Source organism: Thermobia domestica, chromosome 6 (genome assembly GCF_964235325.1).
Source record: "Thermobia domestica chromosome 6, izTheDome1.hap1.1, whole genome shotgun sequence".
In the NCBI taxonomy this organism is placed as follows: domain Eukaryota; kingdom Metazoa; phylum Arthropoda; class Insecta; order Zygentoma; family Lepismatidae; genus Thermobia; species Thermobia domestica.
Window position 1 is genome coordinate 147,278,348 of NC_137459.1, and position 27,209 is coordinate 147,305,556.

Sequence of the window (27,209 nt, forward strand, 5' to 3'; positions counted from 1 at the left end):
GGTTGTTGCTGGCATATGACTAACAATTGTTGATCATTTACCACGCAGCACGGAAATATTTAGGTTAGCCTAGCCAAGCTTTATTTTTATTATTATTATTATTATTATTATTATTATTATTATTATTATTATTATTATTATTATTATTATTATTATTATTATTATTATACGTTACTGAATGACATTCTGTTTATAGGTTTGCATTGCACTATTGAAGACCACGTGTTAAATTTTAATCTAGTGTGTGAATAAAGACAGAAAAGAAAATTTTATGGTTTAAAGTACTTAAATTATGAAGTCACCATTGCGATTAGCGAAACCATTCTAACGCTCTTTCTTACAAACGTGAGAAATACTTTAGTACATTAACTCTGTGTTCAAACATTCACACCAATAAGATATTTTAAAATTTTATCAAACTTTAAAAACGATTTTAACACTAAACTAACGAAACATTGTACAAGTTGAATGATTTATCACACACTAGTATTAAATAATGAAATCTGTTTCTTTACAGTCTATTAGAAGAAAATACCATTCTGTACTTAAAATGTATACCATTTTCTTTTATTGATCACCGTACATAGGGTTTCAGTTCTATGTGCACAAATGTACTGATTGCAGTACATGCCTTAGTATCTTTTGGATATATCTATTTCTTTATTTTTTAAGTGTCTATACATACCTTAACTAGCAAAAGGTTATTTGTAGTGGCCAACAAGAAACAACTACGTTTTCTGCACTTTTGCAGCAAAATTTAATGAATTGCTGCTTTTACTTTAATTACAACTCATGTCTAAGATTGAGATCTCTATACTCTAAGAATTCACGCATCTACAGAATTTAGTTCTCATTAGACAAATACACTAAGTACTGAGAACTTATGCATCTATCAAATTCAGTCGTTATTACATAAATAATTCCTTGTTTATTGAGACAAGGTGGTGCAAAATTTGTATACAATTTATATCGTTACTAGGCCCATAATTTTATGTTAAACAATTTACCAATGTGTCAAGAATTCAAAAGCAGTAAATCTGAAGTGGATGTGAGTTCTAAGCGCCCTCATGTTAGTCATATGTCAAAAGAACACATTAAACTTTACATATATACAGGGTGTTCCAAAACAACACCGACAACGTTTGGAAGGTGATTCCTGACACCAAGATCAGACAAAAAGTATAGATCAACCTGGGTGCACAAATGCTTCCTTTCGGAGTTATAGGCTGCCGAAAACATGAATTTTAAAGGCCCATAGCTCCAAAACTATGGGACCTGCCGTAGTCGGGTCAAGGCTTCACTTAGGAACTAATATGTGCTCTATCCAAAAATACGTGTTTCAGAATCCTGTGGTACTCACGCAACAATTTTTATAGAGGGAGTTTGGGTACGGACATATAATTTGAAGTACTCACCAACTACCTATAAAAAAAAATTGTTGCGGAAGTACCACAGGGTTGTGAAATTTGGATATTTGGATAGGGAACACACTAGTTACTACGTAAAATCTCGACCCGACTACGGTAGGTTCCATGGTTTTGGAGATATGGACCTTTAAAATTCATGTTTTCATGTTTTCGGCAGTCTATAACTCCGAAAGGAAGCGTTTGTGCACCCAGGTTGGTCTATACTTTTTGTCTTATCTTGGTGTCAGGAATCACCTATCAAACGTTGTCTGTGTTGTTTTGGAACACCATGCACATATATAAAAAATGCATATTACTAAGGATTAAAATTTGAAATTAAAAACCATTCAGCACGCCCGTGATACACACATCGAACTATACTTATTTTATATTCTTTGGTGTTTGTGAGACACTTTGCTTGTTAAGTCTACAAGAAGTATAACTACAGAAGTCAACAACACACTACTTACCCTAGGACAAAGAAAAAAAAATGTGCAAGAAATGTGAGAATTTTTACAGTAACAATTCATGCTGACACGATTTATTAATTAATACAGGAAAACAGCAAAGACTAGAAGACAACAATTATATTTAAAAAAAAAAAAGCTGATAATCTACCAACTTATTGTTTTCTCATTCTTGACATAAAACAAAGCAACAAAATATAGTTTGTTACATCCCTTTAAACGAAGTGCAAAAGTGTTAGTTTCGTCCTTGATCATAACTTTGTTTTAAATATATACCCAATATTGTTTATATAATTGTATGAATATTTACAAGATTTTTTTTTCTTAAAGCATTATTATGAAACATATCTACCAAAGTCCAACCAAGTAGTAGGTCACATAAAATGAAAATTTTGCACAAGAAATTGAATGTCTCACATAAAGTCAAAATCAAAACAATTCCAACTAAGTTTTTGAGAGCTCTCATTCATTTATATCATTATACACAAGTACTGTAATCAAGGTGTTTTTTTTTTTTTTTTTTTTTTTTTTTTTAAACACTGTTATACCTTAACCAATAATTTTATCTATATAGGTGAGTATGAAACTTAGTATAAAACGACGCGAGAACAGTCAAGTGCAATAGTTTTAGCTATCAAACTTCTTTCTAACAAACTATATATGCAATAACTGTATGTGGAGGCCTACATACAAAAAATAACTCACTTTCTCCCACCCGTTCTAATTTCATATACAATGCTACCTAAGGACGAGAAGTATTGAACTTCGAAACGACAAAGATCGCCATTATTTTTAACATAACCAGCGTAGCCACTATTCAAGGGTTTCTAAACTCCCACCAGTTTAATAACGGGAACATATTTTCAAACTTTTATTAAGTATTCAATTTCATGTCATATTGAGAATACATATGAAATACGAGCATATTCACACAGTTAATTTCTTCGATTCAAACGTTATTTTACTTATTTTATTTATTTATTTATTTATTTATTTTTAAATGTAATGGATAAACAATTGCGTAGTTCAGTACATACACAAAATCATGTTGGCTATAAGTTACAGAAAACTGAACACAAAGTGTGCTATGGGTTTCAGATATCATTGGACGAGATTGTAGAAAAGACCATTAAGTTTTAATGGCGACTGTACAAGTGGAAAAAAATAAAATATAAAAATAGTCACGTTCTACGTGAAATATTTGATACAGTTAGATTTCTTCCTCCATTCTTACTGAACCAACTAACTTAATTCATGCGAATGCCACAAAATCTCGAAATAAGAGTTAAATTCTGAAAGTCCAACATGTGTTTTCTAAAATTCTTTGTAACAAGAGTACAATTATAGAAAATTATTATTATTTGTATTATTATCATCTTTAACACAGGTGAATATTTTTAAATATGTTAGCAACCTTAGCGTGGACCTAAATCAAATTGCTTTATTATACAAAGATTGGTTTCGATCAAGTTCGATCAAGTTCGGCTCATTTTTATTTATTTATCAGAATCGCTTCTGTTCAGCTAGAAGGCTATATGTGACTGAAGACATCGCTTAGATGGGGATCCGAACCGTAACTTGGATTCGTACTCAACACAGACACCTTCACTAGGAGTCGAACTTGTGACACGCGGGTTAACCATTCGGTCATACGAGAGTATGCTCATCTATGTATTTACAACATATAAGTTTTTTTTTATTTTTTCCGAGATTAATAATAATAAAAAAAAATTAATAGAAGACTATAAATGGATTATGATGAAATACTCGATAAGATTAAGATACAAGTAAAGTATGCATAGTCGTAAAAAATTACCCTTCATTTGGGCTATTTTTCCGTTTAAGACTGATTTTGAATTGCTATTTAAACAGTAGTTATTTTATGAGATTTACATTATGGTCAATGTATTGATTTAGACCTTTAAACATGGGAATTAAAATCCTGCACACCGAACTTTTTTCGCACGCTTGCATTGCAGATTGAGGTCTACCACAATGCCAAGTCTGTTTCTCATCGGATGAGTTCAGCTGTATTCTTTTTCTCCTTGTAAATCTAACCCAAAGTTTTCGCCCGTAACTCGGGAAGCAAAACTCTGAACAACATAGTACTTCACATACGTATATAGCAGTTAAGGTCTATTATCATATTAAGATTGATCCTGTCGGATGAATTCGGTGTATGATTTCTTGTTTTCGAAAATCTGACTAAAAATTTTATCGTCATATCTCTGGAACTGAAAGCCTGTACAGCACAATATTCAATATGTTTATACGATAGAATAATGTCTACCACAGCACAAGTATCCCGATCAGATGAGTTTGGTGCATGACTTTTTGTTTCCAGATATATATATATATATATATAGGACTCAAAATTTGACCGCCCATAGCTTTGGAAACGAAAGCCTGCACAATATAATATGTCACATTATTTTATAGCAGGTCAAGGACTATCATCGTGCCAAATTTGATTCTGATCGGATGACTTCGGTTGAATTCGTACGACATATAGGTCCTTGATTTTTCAGGCAAAAATCAAACTAAGAACAAAAATATGGAAGAATAAAAATGACCAAATAATATGGTGCTTTCTCATTACAATAACCGCAATGCGCTACTTACTATCGACTTGCAGCTCTTGTAACTTACCACTAAGCCACCACTGACCAGATTTAAATTTTTATTTTTGTTTATTTTTACTCAATAAATATTAGATCCTATCTTTTTCATTACAAGTGTTTTATGAGCATGTGAGAAACGTCTCTGTACGTAACATTTTAATCCAAAAGTCAAACAAAATTTTCTTTTCTTTATCCATAACCACAATCTTTTACACAAAAAGTTATAATTTAATGCATGATTTTCATTGTTAAAGAGTTTGTTATGTATACTAATAATGTTATAATTTATTTCTATAAATATTTATCAATTGAGGCAATTAGGGAGCGGAGGGTGTGGTGTTACTCAGGCTTAACCTCGGGCGGACAGAATCAAAGATCTGATCTCAGGTCGTGTGTTTGCGGTGAGTATTCTCAGGAAAGAATCTTTCACCATTCATTTCGCATCATTATTTATTTCGCATCTTTATCATAAGAGAGTTCGAGGAAATGAAAAATCCTCAAGAAAACCCACGGACACGATGTTGTTCACCACAAGTTCACATAGCTTGGAATACAACCAAGAATCGTTCGCACCAGTGAACCACAATGCCTTCAGACAATTCACTCACGGTCACATTATCTTCTCAATAAAAACTTTCCAAAAGTAATTAACTTTTTTAATAAAGTATTATTTATAACAAATGTCATAATACAAAATAGTTATGTTTATATTTTATTTCTGTGATATTTATGAACATGTGAAAAAATGGGTGCAACTCTAATGAGTATTTTAAGAAAAAACTTGCATCCCTGAATGGATGCAGAAAAAAGTTATAATTTCCTTTTACTGTATTTCTGCCCTGTAGGCTAACAAATGATGTGTAATGAATGTTCTAAGCAGCGGAAAGTAGAGAAAAACAGGAGTACTCTGAAAAATAGATAAAAACTATGTCGGTGCACCGAGTAATGAGATCTAGAATAGAATTTACAATCCTATTTATAAAATCAAGGAAATTCACATAGTTGTGTCAGGTCCCCCACCAAGTCATCATGCTGTAATCACAATTTGAATACATGAATCGGCTACCAAACTAGAATGACTCTTGTCCCAGAAGCTTAAATTAAGGGGCTTGTATCAGCTAAATTTATTTCATTAACGTTACAATGGGTATTCTTATCCAAAAAGGAAGTAATACTCCTGTGTACGATTCGCCATAACTAATTTTTAACACTGAAGATTTCACGCCAAATGCACTGAAAAAAATTCTACAGCGAAACTTGTACAAAACGGAACTTGCATAAAGCGAGAATTCGTCCATAGTAGCAATCTTAACCAATTGATTCGTTGATAACGGGAGAAAAACTTCGATTCCATCACATTCCGTTTTGAGCAAGTTTCGCTGTATAAACTTACTTCTTTATCTTTTTTCTTCTCTTTCTTTTCTTTCTTGTCTTTGGGTTTTTCCTTCTTTTCTTTGTCCTCCTTTTTCTCCTTTCTTTCGCCCTTCTCTTTCTTGCTTACTTTCTCCTTTTTGTCTTTCTTCTTCTTTAATCGTTCTTTCTCTTTCTTTTCTTTTTTCCGCTCCTTCGCTTTCTGAAACACAAGAGAGGAAAAAAACTTCAACTTACAAGTTGCCCATCTTATGTAATAATACAGAAAGACGCAATTAAGGATTATTTTAGAATTGTGATGTATTTCACTAAAACACTCTTCTGAACTGTAACTTAAGATGGAATCCTAAGTGGGGAGCATTAGAAATGAAGTGATTTTCCTTAGAAAAGATTGTATGTAGATTGTTGACCCATATGCGTGTATCTAAAATGTAAATCAGCCACCAGAAGGCTTTTGAAGTTTCTCCGATATAGGATGACAGTTTGAGAATTCTCCTAAAATGATCAATAGCAGCAATTTTCATTGTCTCCAGTTTTCAATTTAAAAATTTGAGTTTATAATGCCACAGTGTTACTCAATGAGTTATCTTCTTTCGTGTTATCGTTTACCGACTTTCTATAACTTAATTATCGTATGACGTAACAAATAATAAATTTACATGAACAACAGATCAAAATGTAATATTAAGCCTCCTGAAATTAATGAACTTTTTATATTTTTTTAAGAACCACACGGACAAGAAATCTTTAAGTTTTACGTCCTACGGTTATGCTGATTAGGCTAAAGGAGATTGCACGGACAAGAATTCAACCGAAAAAGGAGTATAAATATATCTAGGGACTTCCACTCTATTTAAAGATATCTAACACCTCACAACGAATAATTAACGTCTGTCGAACGTTCTTCCTCACTCTATAACGAATCAGCAAAGCAACTGTAGTACCCGTTGGATACTTCTCAGTTTTTAAACACGAAATACACTTGGTACATTTATGTCAAAATTATGAAAAACACTTCTGTATTTTCTAGTGATGGTAAGGGAGAATCAAGTATGGTAATCTTGAACAAACAAACAAAAATCGAATTTAAGATTTCCTCGAATTTATACGTATCATGGCCTGTACATACCGAAACATTAATTAGTTAATGCCTAGTGACCTGCTCGTTCATTCCAATGTATGTACACTCACCTACAGATCATAACGTTCAACGTATACGGACCAAATTCCGAACTTGAGCTTTCCATAAGATTGTCCAAGGGCAGAGAGTTTGGATTTTCTTCCTACCCCACGGCTTCAACAATTTTGTTTATATTCCATAAACCAATATCTCATTAACAACCCTATACTATGGAATGCTATTTTCCTGCAAAATATTCACAACGGGTAAATTCTTCGTAATTTCTATTCGGGGTAAGTTATTCTCGGAAGATTTCCACAAAAAAACGACGTAGGTAATTTTGTTTATATTTCATTCATAGCACTACTTAGATATAACATAGCGTAAGTTATTTCTCACAAGAAAACCATAACGGTTAGTTTACTGCTAGGAATGTTCTTCTCTGACAACTTTTCAGTTTCATTTAAAACCCGAAAATATGGTGTAAGTCATTTTTCATGAAAACATCTACAATGGATAGTTTACCACTAGGGTGAGTTTTCCTCGCATTAAGATTTCCGAAAACCCCCATTATAATTCTGTTCATGTTTAAGTAATAACTGCATCATAACATTGCTTAAGAGATGGGAGCGAGAAACTTTAGTACAGTGACCCGTACCTTTTATTATTATTGATCAACCATTCGAAAATTAAGCATATCAAACAAAATCTCAGTATATCATTCCAGTCTTTATGTTTTCAGAGTTGAAGGTATTACGTTATGAGTTCGCTTCGGAGTACTTCGGAGTTCATTCGTTATAATCGTCGTTTAGCCTTTTCAAAACAAATGAAGAAATCTTGCTTTCTAAACCCCTATCTAAGCAGATGATGTATAAATGCCGAGAAATATTGCACATATTTAAGCTATTAAGGGTGAGATGATGTCAAATGTATGAATTAGATACCTGCTGCGGTTTTCCTGTGCACTTAGGTCACAAATTTGCCCTGCATATATTAATAAATCTTAACTATATATAAAACTACATGAACTAACATAAAATAAAGGGGTACTTCCGGTTGACGTGGAAAGTTGAAATTTGGCATGATTGTAGCTTTTCGGGACTAACCCACAGGAAAATTGTCAAAAGAGAATATGTTTAGTTTTTAAGAGGTCTAAATTGGGATTAAGTAATTCCCGTGTTATTTAAATGGGTGTTTTCTTGGGATACAAAATCTTATCTTTTAGATAGTTGAATAGGAAAAGAAACTTGAAATTTGGTTGAATTATGGGTTTAAGAGGTGCGAGGCCGTAGGCCGAGTAAATGCAGGGGGTCAGAAGGCGAATCCCCCAGCTGGGCCAAATTCAGGAAATGTAATTAAAGAGCAAATGCACGAAATTCACTCTTGATGCAAAGGCTGATACATAACAGATTCGAGGCCGTAGGCCAAGCAAACGGGGGGGTCTGTGGGCGGAGCCTCCCGCTAAGCAAAGGCTAGTCTACGAATATGAAATTCCTAGTTCAAAGGTACTTGAATTCAACAGTTCAAAGGTTCTTGAAAACTTTCTCCCAACATGCAATTAACCCTTCATGGCTTAATTTTGTCGCTGCAGAAACAAAACATCTCCACTGGATCCTACACTATGCCGAGTCAATCGTCGGGATTGTTATTACCTACTTTCCTAAGGTCCTGCTTTATTTATCATCATCTCCTTACGTTCTTCTTCACTACCCAAAAGATCTCTTCCTCAGTTTTTTTTTTCCGACCGTGCACTTTCCACATATTTTCCATGTGAGCAATGTGTCTCACTCATAGCTATCTGTTAAGAGCAAACATAAATTTCGAAGCAAGTCTTTCTGTGGTTACTACAACTCTTAACTTATAATTTGGAGAATATATTCAACATTACTTAAGCAGCACACATGAATCGAATATTTTGGCACGAATTGATTCTGTGGATACAGATTCGTTTTGTTTTGCATGTAATCATCGTTAGTACATGTACTTCTTTCAAAGTTACTGTTTTGTTTTCTCTCTGTTACTCTTATGAGAACATTTTTAAGAGCGTCCTGCTTCTAAGCAAAGCACTTTTTGATCAGTGTTTATCTTAACTACTTTTGTCCTATTCATAACCAGAAATCACTTTCTGAAGTTACGCACTATCATTCAGAATCATTTATTGTATCTATATTATAATAAACAAATTATACTGTAATCTCATTCTTTCCTTATTATCGTTGTTAGCGCAAATGGAGGCTTCAGAATAATATAAAATAGATGTGTCTTCAAGCTAAATTGCTTATCACAAATTTTCCATCCAATGCAGGGATCATATTCATGTACCCACACTATGTAAGGAGAGGCAAAAGAACTGAACAAACATAACAAATGATAAAGTTATTTCGGCTGGTGTTTGTTCATTATTTTGCACTTCCTTATATAATTTGTGCTACATGAACATGACCCACGTATTGGATCCAAAAAAAAAATGAAATCTTTGAGTTTTACGTCCCACGATTTTGCTGGCAAAGCTAGAGACGACGATGATGAGAAATGAATGAAATGGTAGAATGAAGAAAGTGGGAGGAAACGGAAGAATCCCGAGGAACCCCCCCACACACGGTGTTTGTCCACCACAAAGTTCACTTGGCGGGGGCTGGGATCGAACCCGGGACCCCAAGTACCAGAGGTGAACGCTCTAACACTGAGCCACCGCGCATCTTGGATCCAAAGTTCTTTATAAATAGTATAGGTGGAGGACGAATATAATAAATCGGTTTCATTCTTCCTTTGTTCGACAAACAGTTAATCAAAGTTCCCTCAAACTATATAAAAAATTATCAAGTTTATCTTACAGGTAATTCAAATGTTATGCTATGTTAAATTTACTCTAGTATTAAAAGTATTGAACTGCTATTATATTTACCTGAACACTCATTTACACTAGAGACTAAACGAATGCAATACAGCGAAGGAATCAGATGGGTGATTAACTCACAGCTACAATTAATATATTCCTTACACTGACTCTTCAAACAAACAAACGAAAGACATAAAATAATCCAACATACATGCATATAAACAAACAAGCAAGCAAAAACTGTATTACAATATATACAATAATATATATATATATATATATTCCTTATAATGCGCTCGTAACTCATACACTTCATATTTCTTAGTGTGTCTTATGAACAAAACGGTAGGTCTCTGATATACAGAGTGATTCCCGAGCAAGTGGAAATACTTTTGGTGCTGACAGTACAGGTGATTCTAAGAAAAAAAATCCATAAACGTATGTCCAATTCTCAACGGTTTTCGAGCCACAGGTTGTTAACCACTTTGGATACCTTCCTACAGAAAATGTGTTAACAACTTGTTTTACTCGGCACGTAATTGCCGTTTTGGGAAGTGTTATAGCGCATTGGAAAGGTAAGAGTATGGTACTCTAATGCACATTATAGGGAAATCATAAAGGTAAGTTTGCAAAACTGTGTCGACAAAATTTTCGTTTTCCGAATAATTTGTGGGAATTGGGTAGGTGCAGAGGTCCACAAAAATCAGCACAGCGTCAACTCGTTGTATACCAAACATCAATGAATAGTTTCAAGTCGTTACCTTTCATAGTGAATGAGAGAAAAGAAATATTATCATTGATGACGTAATAATAATAATAATAATAATAATAATAATAATAATAATAATAATAATAATAATAATAATAAAAATTCATTAAATATCCTGGAACCCTTATATGGTTTTTATTACCAGTCATGAATGTTAAAATTCTTTTTTCTTATTCACTATGAAAGCTAACGACTCGAAACTTTTCACTGATGTTTGGAATACAATGGATTACGTTGTCCTTTCTTTTTGTTTTTTGTCTGCCTCGGCGGCCATCCAATTCTCACAAAATATTTGATAAAAGGAAAATTTTTCGAGACAATTTTGGAAATATCTCTTTATAACACCTATCATGTGCTTTTGAATACCATACTATACTCAAATTGATAGGTCACTTCCTTATCTTTCCAACGCACTATAGCACTTCCCAGAACGGAAGTGATATGCCGATTAAAACATACTTTTCTGTAGGGAGGTGTCCGAAATAGTTAACAACCTGTAACTCGCAAACCGTTGGGAATTGGACTTATGTTCATGGGAACTTTTTTACTTAGAATCATCCATAGTATCAGCAACCAAAGTATTTCCATTTTCTTATGAATCACCCTGTACACTTAATGAGATCTGACATGATACTAACCTCTCTATTAGAATTTCAGAAAATGATAACTGTGGCAACTATACGACTTCCTCCATTTCATCTACACAATGCTGTACGAACGAAAAAAAAAAAACTTCCGATTTAAAAATGTAATTGAATCCGGTAAATTTACTTCGGCCGAATGTGTAAAAGAGGTTATTCATTAAGGTCTTTTATTATCATTTTTTTCATATTGAAAAAAACAATCATCTTCCAACCTTTAGTTTATTGTATGCTACACAATGTGTTCTAACTCCACATACAAACTAATAGGAAATGAACATCACATTTACACAAAAATTGTAAATGATAAGCCTATTAAATCAGGATTCTCTAAATCAAATCCTAGGATCACGTAATGGAGCACATGGCTTGAAAAATCCACAACAAAAATAGTTCCAAGAACTCTATTCCTTCCTAAACTTAGAAGAAAATCGTTAACTGAGGCAATATGTTTTGAACTTGACCTTGCAACTAGGAATAAATGACTAAATAAACTTCTTTATATTAGAGAATTCAATTACACTTTTTTAAAATATATATTTTGTTTGCACAGTTCTTCCCTCTATGTATGCAGTGACATGAAATTTTTATTTAAACATTCTAGTTATACCATATACGCCACAAAAGACTACGAGAAATAAATTATAATGGCATAATGGTGGAGTACCTAGCGTAATTAAAGTAGAAAGAAACAAGTACTAAAGTGGAGCGAAAAAGGTTACTACAATAATTCAACTATCACAAAGCCCACATGTCCTTGGAGTAAAACTGAACATGAGAGGCAAGTGGTCTTATCACTCAGCTATGAACAATATTATTTTGGAACCAGAACTGTATGCCTTTAGCTCATTACCTCCTTGTAACTTGTGTTTTCCAGTACCAGTAATCGTACATACTAAAGGAATAGTACGTTCTTGTTAACATGTTCAGAACAGAAAACAGCACCAAATATAAACCAATAAATAGTAAAATAAAAGATGAAGTATTTGTTGGAAGACAAGTATGATGTTTCAGAAGACAAAAAGTTGGAGAATAGCAAGCAGAAAGAAATTACTAAATACTATATTATATTCAGAATCAATACCTTGAAGGAAACTCTCAAACAATTTCCCTGCAAACAAGAAAAAGTATCTCAAATACGATTTCTCAAGAAATATTTTATATTTTATACCACTTGTGAAACAGGTCAGAGATATGGAAATACGAAAAAGAAGCATAATTGGTAGAATGCGGAACACAGAATGAAGTTACCAATAAAAATAGTTCACGATAAAATAATAAAATAAATTATAATCTTCGGAAGAATCTGAAACTACACCAGACAGCTGCTTTTCCCTTGGACAGTATTTCCAATTAAAATAACAAGTTTCTTTGCCGAACTCCGAGCACCTATAAATTATTAATAATAGCAAAACTAAACTTACAAAGCCAGCAAGCTAAGGACAATGGTAAAGTGGTTATTTAGCATGAAGGATTGTAATATAGTGCTTGCAATCAAAAATCTTACAACCTAATTTTGCTCACAAAAGCATATACAGAATGTTCCAAAACAACACCAACGTTTGAGAGCTGATTTCTGATACCAAGACAGACAAAAAGTATAGACCAACCTGGGTGCACAAATGCTTCCTTTCGGAGTTATAGACTGCCGAAAACATGAAAAAAAAAAAAAAAAAAAAAAAAAAAAAAAAAAAAAAACTTTAAAGATCCATAGCTCCAATACTATGGGACCTACCGTAGTCGGGTTACTACTTTACTTAGGAACTAATACGTGCGCTACCCATAAATACATGTTTCAGAATCCTGCGGTAATCACGCAACAATTTTTATAGAGGGAGTTTGGCTACGGGCATATGATTTGAAGTACTCACCAACTACCTCTATACAAATTGTTGCGGAAGTATCGCAGGATTCTGAAACTTGGATATTTGGATAGGGCACATAGTAGTTACAAAGTGAAATCTTGACCGACTACGATAGGTCCCATAGTTTTGGAGCTATGGGCCTTTAAATTTCATGTTTTCGGCAGCCTATAACTCCGAAAGGAAGCATTTGTGCACCCAGATTGGTCTATACTTTTTGTTTTATCTTGGTGTCAGGAATCACCTCCCAAACGTTGTCGGTGTTGTTTTGGAACATCGTGTATATATGTATAGATATAGAAACGTTATCAATTTCCCTCTAAGTTACCTTGCGTTTCCCAAACGTTATCTCGTAGGTAGAATCGGGCGGTGGCATCTGCAAAGAAACTGTGTCAATATTTATTTTCGGCACTAGGTCAATAATTAGCCTTCAAGGCGTATGCTTATAATATGAAATATAATTACTCCGTAAATTTAAGAAAAAAAAAAACTAAATTGTCTAAAATACTTATCACAATATCACAAGTTGAACTTTTTTGAATTGCACTTAAAACTTAGAAAAAATATGTAAAATAGTCTGAATTTTAAGTAAATTACATCGTATTCATTTTTTTTTAAAGAAAAAAGTAAGTTCTACTGTATGAGAATAACTTCTAGTGTAAACTTTTCAAATATTTAAATAAATGATAATTTCAACTTTTCTAAGCACAGTAAAGAATGAGTAATTACTATTTAGAAGTGTTATATATATCTAGTGTGATTTTGGTAAATGCAGTTTATTATTTTCATCTAACGACATTATATGCTGTATTTGTTTGTCTCAATTTGTAAAAACCACTATTTATATGTGTGTATGGGATCATAGATGCTGATAGTGCAGCGTTAAGTAATGAAAATACTTTACATGAATGTGGTATATGGACACTTCACATCTTTCTACATCTTCAAATGAAATTTCGTAAACTAATATTCTGAACACATTATATTACGTGAGATTGATTACGTCTAATTGTTGTTCCAAAAGTTGAAAAGTTCAACATTCAGTTCCACGTGAAAACCTAGACTAAGTTCTAGATTCAAAATCATAAAGTCAAGCATCATTAGCGGACGGCGAACACAAACAGGAGGTTGCAATACCTCGATTCGACTCCAGATTTGAGGTGTAATACAAGTAGACATTTAACTTTCTTCAGACAGAATAAGTAAATCTCACTCTGTGTCAGTCTATGAGCCTTGAGGTTCTTACTTCGAAACCAGAATCTACCATCTAATTTCATTGATGGGAAAGTCATCCAATACACAAACTTCAGTGTGAACATTTAACTACAGAGTCGTCAATATTTAATTCACGAGGAGAGAAAATGAACTGGCAGATCTATCCTAAGTAAAAGGACTGAGCTGAGAGACGCTTTGGATACAACCAAAGAACATTAATCTCAACGGTAATAAGAGTGCACAGGTTAATGTTATCCTACCTAGAAACATGTTTACCTACAATCCATCACTCACGTGTCACGAGAAAACACACACATACACGCATATATATAATGTCTAACATTAATTCACATAAAATCCATATTAAATAAGTTTGTTTTTCACAATCAGATCACATGTAGGTGTAAAATTAGTTAAAGATTGTGTTCATGGTACAATGTTTTGAATTAATTTTAAGCTACATTCCAATTAATAGTACAACCAAAGTCAGCATATACATATATAAACTAGTTAAATTACTTCGTATTCTAATTAATGATTTAATTTGAGAACTGGTGTTGAGGGAGAGAAACAGCATAAGCTTGAATTTGAGAAGCACATACTATACCCCGTCGGAAAGATGAGGAAATTTTATATCACGTAAAAACATGAAAAATGTTCAATATACCGTCTCAATTACAGTAGAAAGTAGTAAATCAATCGAGTAAATCATTATTTGAAAGAAAGAAAAAAACTAGATAGTCAATCAGAAGAAATAAATCATTAAAGGAGAGTATTTCATTTGTTTTATGAAGTATACATTTACTCTGTAAATTTATATCTGTCTCTGCATACTTTAACTTCTAGTATTCTCACTGATAGAATTTCTTGTGTCCTTAAGGTTAGACTGGACAGACATATAATGTACTAATTTGCTGTAGAGAACATTTAAATTTTCTTTAAGATATAGGGCTTTTTTGTTTCATTAATTCATATAGAGAACAATAATCAAATAAAATTCTGAGCAAAGCACTACAGTTGAATAAATAATATTAAACTATGCAACAAGTTTCGATATTTTAACAACGCCTTCATCAGATACATGTGAGTTTTATTCCTCCGAGAATTTACAAAATGCTAAATTAGCAATTTTCAAGGATACTAACATAACAAGATAAGCTTTAGTAGATCTTGATATTTATTTATTTATTATATATAATGTGCGGCAGCGTTCATAGTGTAATTTGACTCGCGTAGTACAATGACGTAATGTATGAACGCTATCTCGTGCAGTGTTTGTGTACTACTGAGCTGTCATTTCGGTTGTTAACTCGACATGGATCGGTGGAATACAGAGCAACGTGCCTTTGTCGTTGACAGTTATTTCAAGAATAATGAGTCTGTAATTGCTGCCCAGCGTCTATTCAGGCAAGATTTCAACGTGGTCCAGGTGAATGGACCATTGTGAAGGTGGGTATGTTCATTGCGATTGACGACTTCTGCTTGCAATTGCAAACCAGGAAGAAACAAGAGAACTGTGCAGACACTGGAAGCCTCTGACAATGTTCGTGTTGAAACATTTCGTAGCCCAAAAAGATCTGCTCGTCGATATTCCAAATGTTTACATATCTCCTATCTCTCATTCAGGAGTATATTGCACGAAGATCTCTAGTTTCACCCTTATAAGGTGCAAATTGTTCATGAAATTAAACCTCACAATTGCGTTTCACGACAGAAGTTCTGCATAACCATGCGTGATCCCCGTGAACATCCAGAAATGTTGTACATTATAACGTAAGATGAAACCCATTTCGAGTTATGTGGTTCTGTGAATAAACAGAATTTATGTTACTGGAGTGACGTAGACTTGCATGAACTCCACATCAAGCCCTTACTCATGCTACAGGTGGTGTGGCTTGGTGTTGCTTCCTTTAGGATTACTGGGCTCTATTTTTTTCGAGGACGATACAGGTGCACCTGCAACTGTCACCTGTGAATGCTATCTAAGGATGATGCAAGACTTCGATGTTCCTCAATAACGGATGTTAAATGTGGGTATGGTCCAACTGAGGTTTCCACAAGACGCAGTGACATCTCATACAGACGTAATTTGCATGGCTTTCTTGCGACAGACCATTCTGGGACAGTAATTTCTCGTTATGGTGACATCTCCTGGCTATATTATTAATTGACTCAACAATATTCATTACACGTACAATTCCGAATGATATTAAGTTTTGTGCTTTGTCTTAACATTAAATTGCAGCTAGTGGTCAAGTGAAATAATGGCTCCCATTTCCATTCAATAATAAAATATTATTCAGTAAAGAAGTAATCGAACTACATTAAAATATTGCTATAATTCTGAAATACGTATTATAGCAATATATTTATTAAGCTACAGTGCTTTGTTTACTTTTGAAGGTACCCTGTGTCTTCACATCTGTTCACTATTGAGCATGTGTTTATAAGGAAGCATAATCAGACTACGATCGGCCAAACTTTTACTATTCCTCCTACGACAAACTACAGTATAATTATTTCCACCACACTCTTATTACCACCACCATCCAGCAAACAAAAATAACGATCAATTTAGTATGTCTTTCAAAACAAACTTGGAATTTTGACTAGGTGAATAAAAATTATACGTTCAATATCAAGCGTCTATTACTAGCACAAATAAAGCGACGTTTCTGTGTGTTATAGAAGTGCTTCTCAAAAACAAGTACTGTCATTTGAAGCAACAAAAAGATTTAGAAAATACATTGTTTTATATAACAGAAAATAGTAGTTAGTACCACGGCCCATCACCTTCTCTCTCTCTCTCTCTCACTCACTGTCTGTTTCTTGACTTCAAAGCATATATTTGTTTTATGTGGTTTCTTGTACAATATACGTATTTGGAATTTGTTTTCTCGTTTATATAAGCAGTTGTGGAATTCTATTTGCTTTCTCCTTCTTATTAGCGCTTTGCCTCGAGAGAAAGAGGGAGACATCGCTGAAATGCCGTGTTGTAATAATGCAGATAGGTCATGTGTTAATGAGGAGATTAAAACCGTACAATTAAAGGACTGAGTTAGTGTATAATATGTAAATTACTATCATTAAAAAAAAAAAAAAAGTGTTGTTGCCAGGAATTCTTCGTATTTGATTGCAGACTCGACTCAATTTGGGTTTATATTATGGACTTCAATTTATATATTTATTTATTTTTAAGAACAGAAAAAAAAAATGAAATCTTTGAGTTTTACGTCCCACGGTTATGCCGGTTAGGCTAAAGGAGACGGTGATTATGAGAAATGAATGAAATGGTGGAATGAATAAAGTGGGAGGAAACGGGAGAACCCCGAGAAAACCCACGCACACGGTGTTTGTCCACCACAAAGTTCACTTGGCGGGGGCTGGGATCGAGCCCGGGACCCCAAGCACCAGAGGTGAACGCTCTACCACTGAGCCACCGCAGCCCCTTAAGAACAGAAACTGCAAATAATACTGTCTATTATTATTATTGTATTCTTTGGACGGGTCTATATATTTACACTCTCACCTCCTATCCAAGTGACCAGAAAAATAACTATTGTTTGCTGAACTACGTTTTTGTTAGGATCTGCAATTTAGAAACTGAGAGAAATTTGGTCTTATAAATATTGTAATGAACAGTATAAATATTGTACTGTATTGCAATGAATAAAAATACCAACCTACTCCAAGCACCATTTGCAATAATAATAATAATAATAATAATAATAATAATAATAATAATAATAATAATAATGTCATTATGTATGTAATGGATTGGTGATTGCAGTGCCAGATTTTACGTCTGGTTCGAAATTACCCTCTGTAAAGCAATCACGGGATCGACCGATATTACGAGTACGACGTAAAAAACTCTGCACATGTTCAGAAATACGCTGAGGTGCCTAGCCGGTCAGGAGGCAAGATACTAATGAACACAGTCATGTGAAAGTGCGCCATGCAGAGCACACAATTATGAGTGATTTTTCCTTTAGGAGTTTAAACTGGTTATTCTGTACAACCAGTCGCCAAAAAAATCGACAGAGTATTTGAGTCCGACAAACAGCATGTTCTGATGAACTCCGGAATATCGTGGAAGTATACTCTTAGAAAAATATTCGTGACATTGCAGACGAGTTTGACATATATATATATATATATATATATATATATATATATATATATATATATATATATATATATATATATATATATATATATATATATATATGTATATATATATATATTACCTAATACTGTCGTTTCGCTGATTCTTGCAATTGGCAGCGTGAAAAAGTTAAACTCAAACTGTCACATTCGTTGATACCAGCCAACAAGGATTGCCATCTGAAGGTGTGCAGTTTTCTGCGTATAAAGAATAACCGGGAAGGATTCCTGCATCAGATTGTCATTTCTGATGGAAAGCATATCTGCTACAACAATTGTAAACGATTACGATAGTAGCTGGATAGTGATTAACGTTCAGAACGGTTTCCAACGCAACCCATCCACCCGAATAAGGTGTTGCTGGTATGGTGATCTTTGGTGGTTATGATATATATATATATATTGTCTTTACCAGTCGAGGTAAAATCATCACTATTAATCGTTTCAGTGCTGAACTCTGAAATTTACTGCAAACACCCGCAAGCATCTAGGAATGTACAATAGACACGGCCCCTTTATGTTGCACGACATCGCTGAAAAAACGGTGAAGACTCTCCATAAGTGGCAATGTGAAACTCTTCCTCATTCACCGTGTTCTCCCAACGTCTCTCTTACCTGCAACTACCTCTTCCAGAATCTCGATCATTTCTTGGCAAAGAACTTTCCCAATGGTCAGTGTAATGTACAATTAAGGACTTCTTCGCATTACGGATTCCAGAGTTTATTCCTCATGGAATCCAATTACTGGTTGAGCGAAGCGAAAGTGTGATTGCAGTATGAAACTACTTTGACTAACCACACACAGTAGTCTTTATTTTTATGGTCTTTCAAAGTGACATGCATTATAGGACATTTCAATCGTACCAACCCAGTTTATTGTCTAGTTGAATAATTTTTAATTGCAGGCAATTAGAAGCGAAAGAAGAGTTGTAACAGTTTGGACGAGCTTAATCACCCTTTTCTTTAAAACGTCCTGGCAGCAACACTGTACGAAAAATATTAAGATGAGCAAAGGACTACAAAAAAGAAAATACTTGTATGCTTCTGGGAGAGAGACTTTAATAAATACTTACGAAGAGTTATATTTCTATATCCACTGAGCCTTCAGTATTTAGATATCACGGGTACTCCAATAGTTAAATGGTATCCACTCGTCTCAAATTCCGTCAGACCAAGGAAGTCCCGAAATCACAAGTTTTATCTACTGTGGTTACTGTAGCCACGTGGTGAATGAGGTCTAAAGCCTCAGTCACGATGTCCGATTCCAGAAATCAAAACAAAGAACTTACAATAAAAAGACAATATTGAGAAAAACATGTTCTCAATTATCAATCCATTAGGCTCAAACAAATTTCTACTAGAAAAAAGAAAACGCGTTAATAATGTAAGAAACTAAATGTTGGACGAACTAGTTAGTTGCAGTGTTACGCACACATGATCTTTAAGGAGAGTACAATTACTAAGGACAATTCTATGCTTCTCGAAATAATGATTAAACTTCAGAAATACAGGAACAGATATCTGGTTCACTGATTCTCTATATAAACTAATTAGGTTAAGAAAATTTTAATTCCGTATGTAATAATTTTTATTCAAGTGGTTCAAGAACATGTACACATATTAAAACCGTTTGTGCTTCGTAAACAGAAATTGATGCGAAATTATACCTTAAAAATATCTTCTAATAATTAACGTTTTCTTTCTTTTTTTTTTTATTATTATTATTACAAGGAAGACCACCAACATTTAAGGAGAGAGAGAGAGAGAGAGAGACGAAAATTGAACTTAGATATACACTGCTACAAGACATTACGTGTAAAAGTAGTGCAGTGGAAGTTGCTTTCTACTAATGCACTAGTCTGTCTACTTGGTTATTAGGCTTAAAAAATTGTTTTAAGTACCTATGTGATGATTACCGAAGTGGTGCCTTAAAAAGAATATATGACGAATAATGTCTAGGGAATTGCAAAAAGGAAATAAGAAGCTAAGGAAGCCATCAGATATAATTATGAAATGTGCTGTGCAAGATTTAGAATAATTAGGCATGAACAACAATATTATAGGAGTATTTGTTTGCATCACCAATATGTAAAGTTTTGTAGACGCAACGTATCTTTTGATTCACTGCGTTTACTTAAGTTGCTTTAGCATAAAATGCACATTTGCTAATACTTTTAGACGGTATATATTTGTTTATTTTGTTTTCACCAACTAATGGTTACTAATACGTACAGCTTTCAGGTGGTTCAATGATTACTATTCTCTTAAATGCGGGAACCCTGGGTTCAATTCCCAGTCCGAGTTCATTTGGCACTGATTTAACGTTAAACTGCAGGTCCATATTTCATATATCATCCGTGCTGTAAAAGACATTAAACTTCAAACACGTAACAAATAATAAACCGGTATATAGAAATTGATCAAACTACAAAGAGATGCGTAAATACGTATATTTTCTCACAAGTCGTAGTGAGGAACAGAATTTCTCGACGTCAAACAATATGCATATAAATCACAAGACATTCTCTATCCAAAGTTTTATTAGGATAAGACAAAGAATGAGTGTGAAATAACAATGCTAAATAAATTAAAATGAAATGATCATAGCAGCGTACAATCTCAAAATTAACAAAATATGATATAAAAACGTGCAATAAGTTTTGTTCATAGCAAGTTACGAAGGAACATAAATATGCACAGGAACATAAATACGAGTAATAACATTTGGCACTACATTACGGAAGACTAGTATTTTTAATCCCCCAACTGTTCCACAGTGGTTTTTATTTAATACAATACTTTGTTTTTAATTATCATACAAATACTGTACGAGAAAGTAAATATCCGAATTGAAACATGGACAACAAATGTTATACAGTTAAAGTCTTTAAAACTTGGTTTGGTTAACAAGGCACTACATAAGTGACAAGTAGTTTAGGCTTTCATATAGTAACAAATTTATACGTAGTAACAAGTTATTATAAAAAGTAAAAAAATAGACTAGCATCATAAGCTTACTTGTTAGACTAGCACGATAGAATGAAATGTTGCTTATTAAAACCCTGAGTATTGGCAGTTTACAGCATTTCTAACAAATGAAGAAAAAAACAATTGCAACAGTCAAATGTGCGATATGTAACTTTTAGCATGACTCTTCTGACATAGCAAACGGCGGGATATCTTAGACTAGAAACCAAAATCACCATTTCACTTTTCAATTGATACTTTCTTCAGAGTTTCTTGATGACTAAATGTTTGCATTCCAGTCATTGGTGAGGAAGACTTTGACCTTGGTTCAATTCCGGTTAAAATTATGTCGGTTAGATCCCATGCTATACTGTAAGGTCCACGTCTTTTACAGTCTTAGAATTGAAAAGGAACTCCAATCTACCTCCGCTCTAATACCAAGTACTTTGTCCCATTACGAATGACAGTAATTGACCAACAATTCCCCATAAAGATCTGTACCATATATTATATTCACTTACGCTAACATTAATTATCTGAAAACAAATCGATCCGAAAGACCTTGAATGGAAATCTAAAATTGGTTGGTTGGAGTTTGTCACTTTTCAGCACTAGGACTATAGAGAAGACGGGGCGTACTGCTGAAAGTAAGATCCGAACTTGTACTTGGGTTCGTGTAAGAGGCAAGTATCCGAACGAGTACCGAAGCCCTGACCCTGCACAAAAAACACGAACATTAACCGCATGAAGTTGATAAGCAAGTCCACAAAAATAAATTTCAACATCTGTGGCCCATTTCTGAAGAAATAAAACAATGCAAAGTTTTAAGTACAGAACAGTCCAATTTATACTTGCCCGTTTGCAATTCCCTTAGGTTTATGATGTAGGCTTAAAAAATGATCAATGCACACATGTAAAGTAACATATTTCGCTTCTACATACGAGTGTAATTTTGGCAATGGGTAAATATTCATGCGTGGTTTTGGAGCTAAACAACTTTCTCATCTAAAACCGAACTATATAAGATACGAAAGTACTAGTTAATGTTGAATTCAAACCATGTGTTTTCTCACCGGAAATGAAATGAAATTTTTGAGTTTTACGTCCCACGGTTATGCCGGTTAGGCTAAAGGAGACGGTTATGATGAATAATGAATGAAATGGTGGAATGAAGAAAGTGGGAGGAAGCGGGAGAACCCCGAGAAAACCCACGCACACGGTGTTTGTCTACCACAAACTTCACTTGGCGGGAGCAGGGTTTGAACCCGAGACCCCTAGCACCAGAGGTGAATGCTCTACCACTGAGCCACTGCGGCCCCCTTGTTTTCTCACCAGGACTTGAACCATGTGTATGGGTCTTCCCGGGGCTAATACGTTCCCCTCCTTCACAAATCAGCTCTTTCATCAAGTATTTGTCACAAAAAAAAAAAAAAATTTACAACTGAAAGACATGAAATGAAATCAGGATATACAAACACATTCCCTACTTTATAAACACATATTAATCTCCACCTAGTTCGTGACTGTTTCTCGTCCTTGGATGGCAGTGAGACTATATGGGGCGGAGTATCGAGTACGGTCTCCCATACCAAACGCAAGAGTGCTTACATTTAGCCTCAAAAGAACTCTATATCCAAGAAGTTGTACTTCCAGTACGTTTAATCTATCTACTTCATGCTATCTACTCTAATTATTGATTTACTGATTGATAATTTACATATCTTTATCTATACTTGTAATATTTACAATTTACACGCTAGATCAAATATGATTAGGTCATCTTAAAAGAAAGTATTTCTGCTGATTGTACTGTATCAATGAGATAGCACATCAATTTTCTCCTTTCAGAATTCCATTCTCGTATGTATAGACAGATCGTATACAATTATTTAAATATAAAACTTGAGCTAGTTATTTTGAAATTTAAGTTCTCAATGATCGTGAGTCAGGTTCCTGTAGAGATCACAGATTATGCCCTTTACCACTTCATTTAATCTAAAGCAGCTCGCAACTGCAACGGGTATTAATAACCACTTCATTCTGCTTGTACGTTCCTATAGCAGTGAGTCAGTCTTTAATGCATTCACCAAAGTCACGATTCAATTATAAACTATACATGAAGCTCGTAACAAAACTATGTCGTTCCGACATATAACACGAAAGGTAAAATGGAGTTTATAATGAACATATTTAAGATATAATTAATGTAAAAATAAACTTAACTACTTTACAGAGATTATACATACAAACACACACACACGTTATAATTTACTAAAAACAAAAGAACAAAAAGAAAAAAACGAACAAATTTATATTTTTCAAGTCGCCATAATACTGTCAATGCTCCAAATTAAAAAAACGAGAACATTTTTCTTTGGTTGCGAAGGTCAGTGATCACTATGTCACTTACCTTCTTACTGCACACTACAACTGTTTCTCTCTTTCTACGATTCAAGATGTTTTTTAAACTGTTTACACGATGCCTGTAAAAATTTTTACCTCCACTGGAAGATTTTTCAAGCTTTTGCCAACTTGTTAGCCTTCACACGCCAATGCTTCTTTCGTGAACGTACAAATCGCATGACAATCTTTTCACTTACCTCCTCTGTCTGGATTGAATTCGTATCAGTACTCTGCATAAGCGTTTCTGCTTTGCCCGTTAGGCGCACCACAACTTTCTCACTTACCTTCTCTACCGGTTTTGCTTTGGGAGGAGATTGATTTGGTGCAGGAGGCTTCTCCGATTTTTCACTTTTCACAGGAACCAACGGAGATATTCCAGCAACACCAGCGGTCTTCTCCTGTGATAAAGATGGTTTATTTTCTTTCAGTTCCGTTGGCTCGTCCGCACGGGGCTGCATGAACAGAGGAGGTGGCAAGGGCAAGTTAGGCATTGCGGGATGCGGTAAATTTGTCCCTAATGACGACTGTCCCAACAATGCATGTTTGCCATACGGAGGAATGGGAAATCTGGGAAACAAAGGGTGGCGAAGTGGTGGAGGAATAAGACCTGGAGCAGGAGGAAAGTGAGGGAAAAACGGAAAAACAGGAGTTGGTATTTCATCCCTCGTTTCGGGGACTTCTGGAGTTTTTGGTCGCTCAGGAGTTTCTGGTTCCGAAACATCAACTTTTATTTTTTTATGGAACTGGTTCTCTCTCGATTTCCCCTTAGACTCTTTCTTCGATTTTGATTTTTCACGCTTCCGTTTCTTTTCCGTATTTTTCTCAGTCTTTCTCGCAGGAGTTGGTAATTCGGGGGTTTTAGGAGTAGAAGGAGTTCCCGGCGGTGACAAGTCATTATCATCAAATATGTACACGTCTGGACTGTGAGCCATACTAACAACTTCATCAATTGTTGTATCTACTTTAGACATTGATTCAGAAGGCTGAGGGGCGGGGCTCCTGTTGACAGTTGTTTTAATATCCTTTCCCTCTTGTTCGACTTCTTCTAACCCTCTTTGTATAACCGCGTCAATGCAATCGTTAATTTGGGCCAACCTAGCTTCTCTTTGACGATTCTGAATTTCAACTTCATCTATAACTAGTCCCGGCGAACTCTCCCGTGAATCTTTAGGTGTTGCTTCCGGAAGCTCCTGTTTTTCAATCTTCTCTACTTTCTCTATCTTCTCAACTTTAGATATTTTCTTAAATATGTTCAACTTTTGTTTGTCAGGCTCAGAAGAAAGTTTTCCGTCAACAACACCGAGAGATTCTTTCGTTTTCTCAGGTGAATTTGTAATTCTCGGTGGTGGCACAGGAGGGTGCGTTTTTTCAACTTTAGGGCTTTTGACTTGAGCCGACAGTTTACTCGGCTTCGGGACATTCGGAGAATGATTCTTAACAGGGGATGTCTTTGGAATGTTATTTTTGGGAGATTTTGGAGGAATATTTCCTGGTACATTGGGAACACCATGTGCGATCAGTTTTAAAGCTCCGGGTTTTAAAGGTTTTAATTTCAGGTACTCTTTCATAGCAGCCAACTTTTTCACACTACTTTCTTCACCCAAAGATTCTTTTTCTAATTTAATAAGCTCTTTGAGTTCTTTCCGTTTGTTTTCTCGATCTGTCTTTTTGGCACCATCAACGCATTTCTTTACAGTGAGTTTCTTTGCCTTCTTTTCTCCCTTGACCTCCGGAGGAACCATAGGGTAGGAAGGTGGTTGAGGAGAATTCGATCTAGAGTCGGACAGTTGGACAGGTGCACGAGCCTCTGGAAGCTTTCCTTCTCGAGCTGGTGACAAGAACCCAGAAGTCGTCATCATAACACTACTGATCTCCCTTAGAGGTCGACCTTCTTCTTCAAGCGAAAATCTAAAATTGAAAACAAAATACAGGTAAATATTGAACATGCATATGACAAGCACATTAGAAAGTAGCATCTTCGTATTATTCGAGAGATGTACCGAAAATAAAGCAAACTGCCTTCATAGTTTCGTTATTTATCAACAAAAAACATTCAAATTTTGTATAGTGATAGAGCACGGTAGTGGCACCAAATCGGTGTCGTGCAGTCCCATTGGACTGTCGCGAAATTTCAGAATTCAAAAATCATGAAGTATTTAATAATTAGTTAAAATCAATTTTGAGACAGAGTGTACAACTCTTAACACCCCTAGCGGCATCAATAATGCTCAGTATTACACATATGTTATTATTAATAAAAAATCAAAGAGGTGTGTCGTGATGAAATGAGATCTTTCAGTTTAATTTTTCCAAGATGCCCTTTAGACTAAGGGAGAGGATGATTAAAGCAAGTGAATGATGATAGAAGAATCGGTGGAATGAAAAAGTGGAAGGAAATTGGAGTACTCCGAGACAAGCACCGGAAAGTACCCCGCTGTCCATCACAAATTTACTTCGCCGGGGATCGAACCAGGAACCCCACGCACCAGAAGTAATCGTTCGACCACTGAGCCAGCATGACCCCTCTCAAGTGTGGCGTGATGTCGTGGGCGTAGAGTAAAGTGTGTCGTCAGTAACGAAAGGTTGGGATCCACTGGAGTAATGCCTCCCCAGTATGGGTTTTACAGCATTGTTTATTATTATTATTATTATTATTATTATTATTACAGGTAAATTACGGATATGAAGCATAAACAACGTGATGTCATACACCCTTTGAAGGATAGGTGTGACCTAGCTGAGATCCACACGAGATAGGAAAAAGTGTACCAAGAGAAAACAATCGACAAGAGTCGTGATTTCAAACTAAATGCTCTGTAACGCCAGAGTTCGCTACTCCCATTCAGAATAAACCATACAAAGAGAATAAGGAGTTGATAAAAAGTGTTGACAAATAAGGCATGATTGATGGTTTTCAGATATACATTACTCATGAATTCATAACTAATCGTACACTGCCAACACTTGTTTCATTCCATTCCCATAACACGTCCTCTTCTCTCCCTTGCTCAACCTGTTTTGCCTGTCCTGTCTCTGATCCCAAAAGTGCGTTCATACATCATCCATCGATCAGAAAGAAATGAGTGGACAACAGTAATATGCAGAGGTGGCTGAAGAAGTTTGAAGCAGAAAAAAACAAAACAATATCGAATGTGAAACAAGTAATGAGAGGCTATCAACTAGGAACACTAAAGCAAATGTTAAGAGACTTGAATTGATTTGTGTGGACAGACGGATAATGATCCCAAAACTTGCTGTATATCTCAATTATGGTCATAATGCTATAAGAACGATGACTGGTGATTTAAGGTATATAACGTGTGTGCAAAATGGTTATCTCAGCATCTGACATCTGATCTAA

At 34.8% G+C, this 27,209-nt stretch overlaps 1 protein-coding gene across 2 annotated transcripts in view; it reads right to left on the reverse strand.

The window, feature by feature from the left end:
• Taf3 (TBP-associated factor 3) overlaps window positions 1-27,209 on the reverse strand; it is a 109,562-nt gene that overhangs the window by 43,938 nt on the left and 38,415 nt on the right. The window contains exons 4-6 of one of the 2 annotated variants that reach the window (XM_081762206.1): window positions 24,133-25,756; window positions 13,425-13,472; window positions 5,888-6,067 (exon numbers count right to left, since the gene is read on the reverse strand). In XM_081762206.1, coding sequence (XP_081618332.1) covers window positions 5,888-6,067; window positions 13,425-13,472; window positions 24,133-25,756 — 1,852 coding nt within the window. The remainder of the gene's footprint in view (window positions 1-5,887; window positions 6,068-13,424; window positions 13,473-24,132; window positions 25,757-27,209) is intronic. The other variant, XM_081762207.1, reaches the window with a different exon arrangement.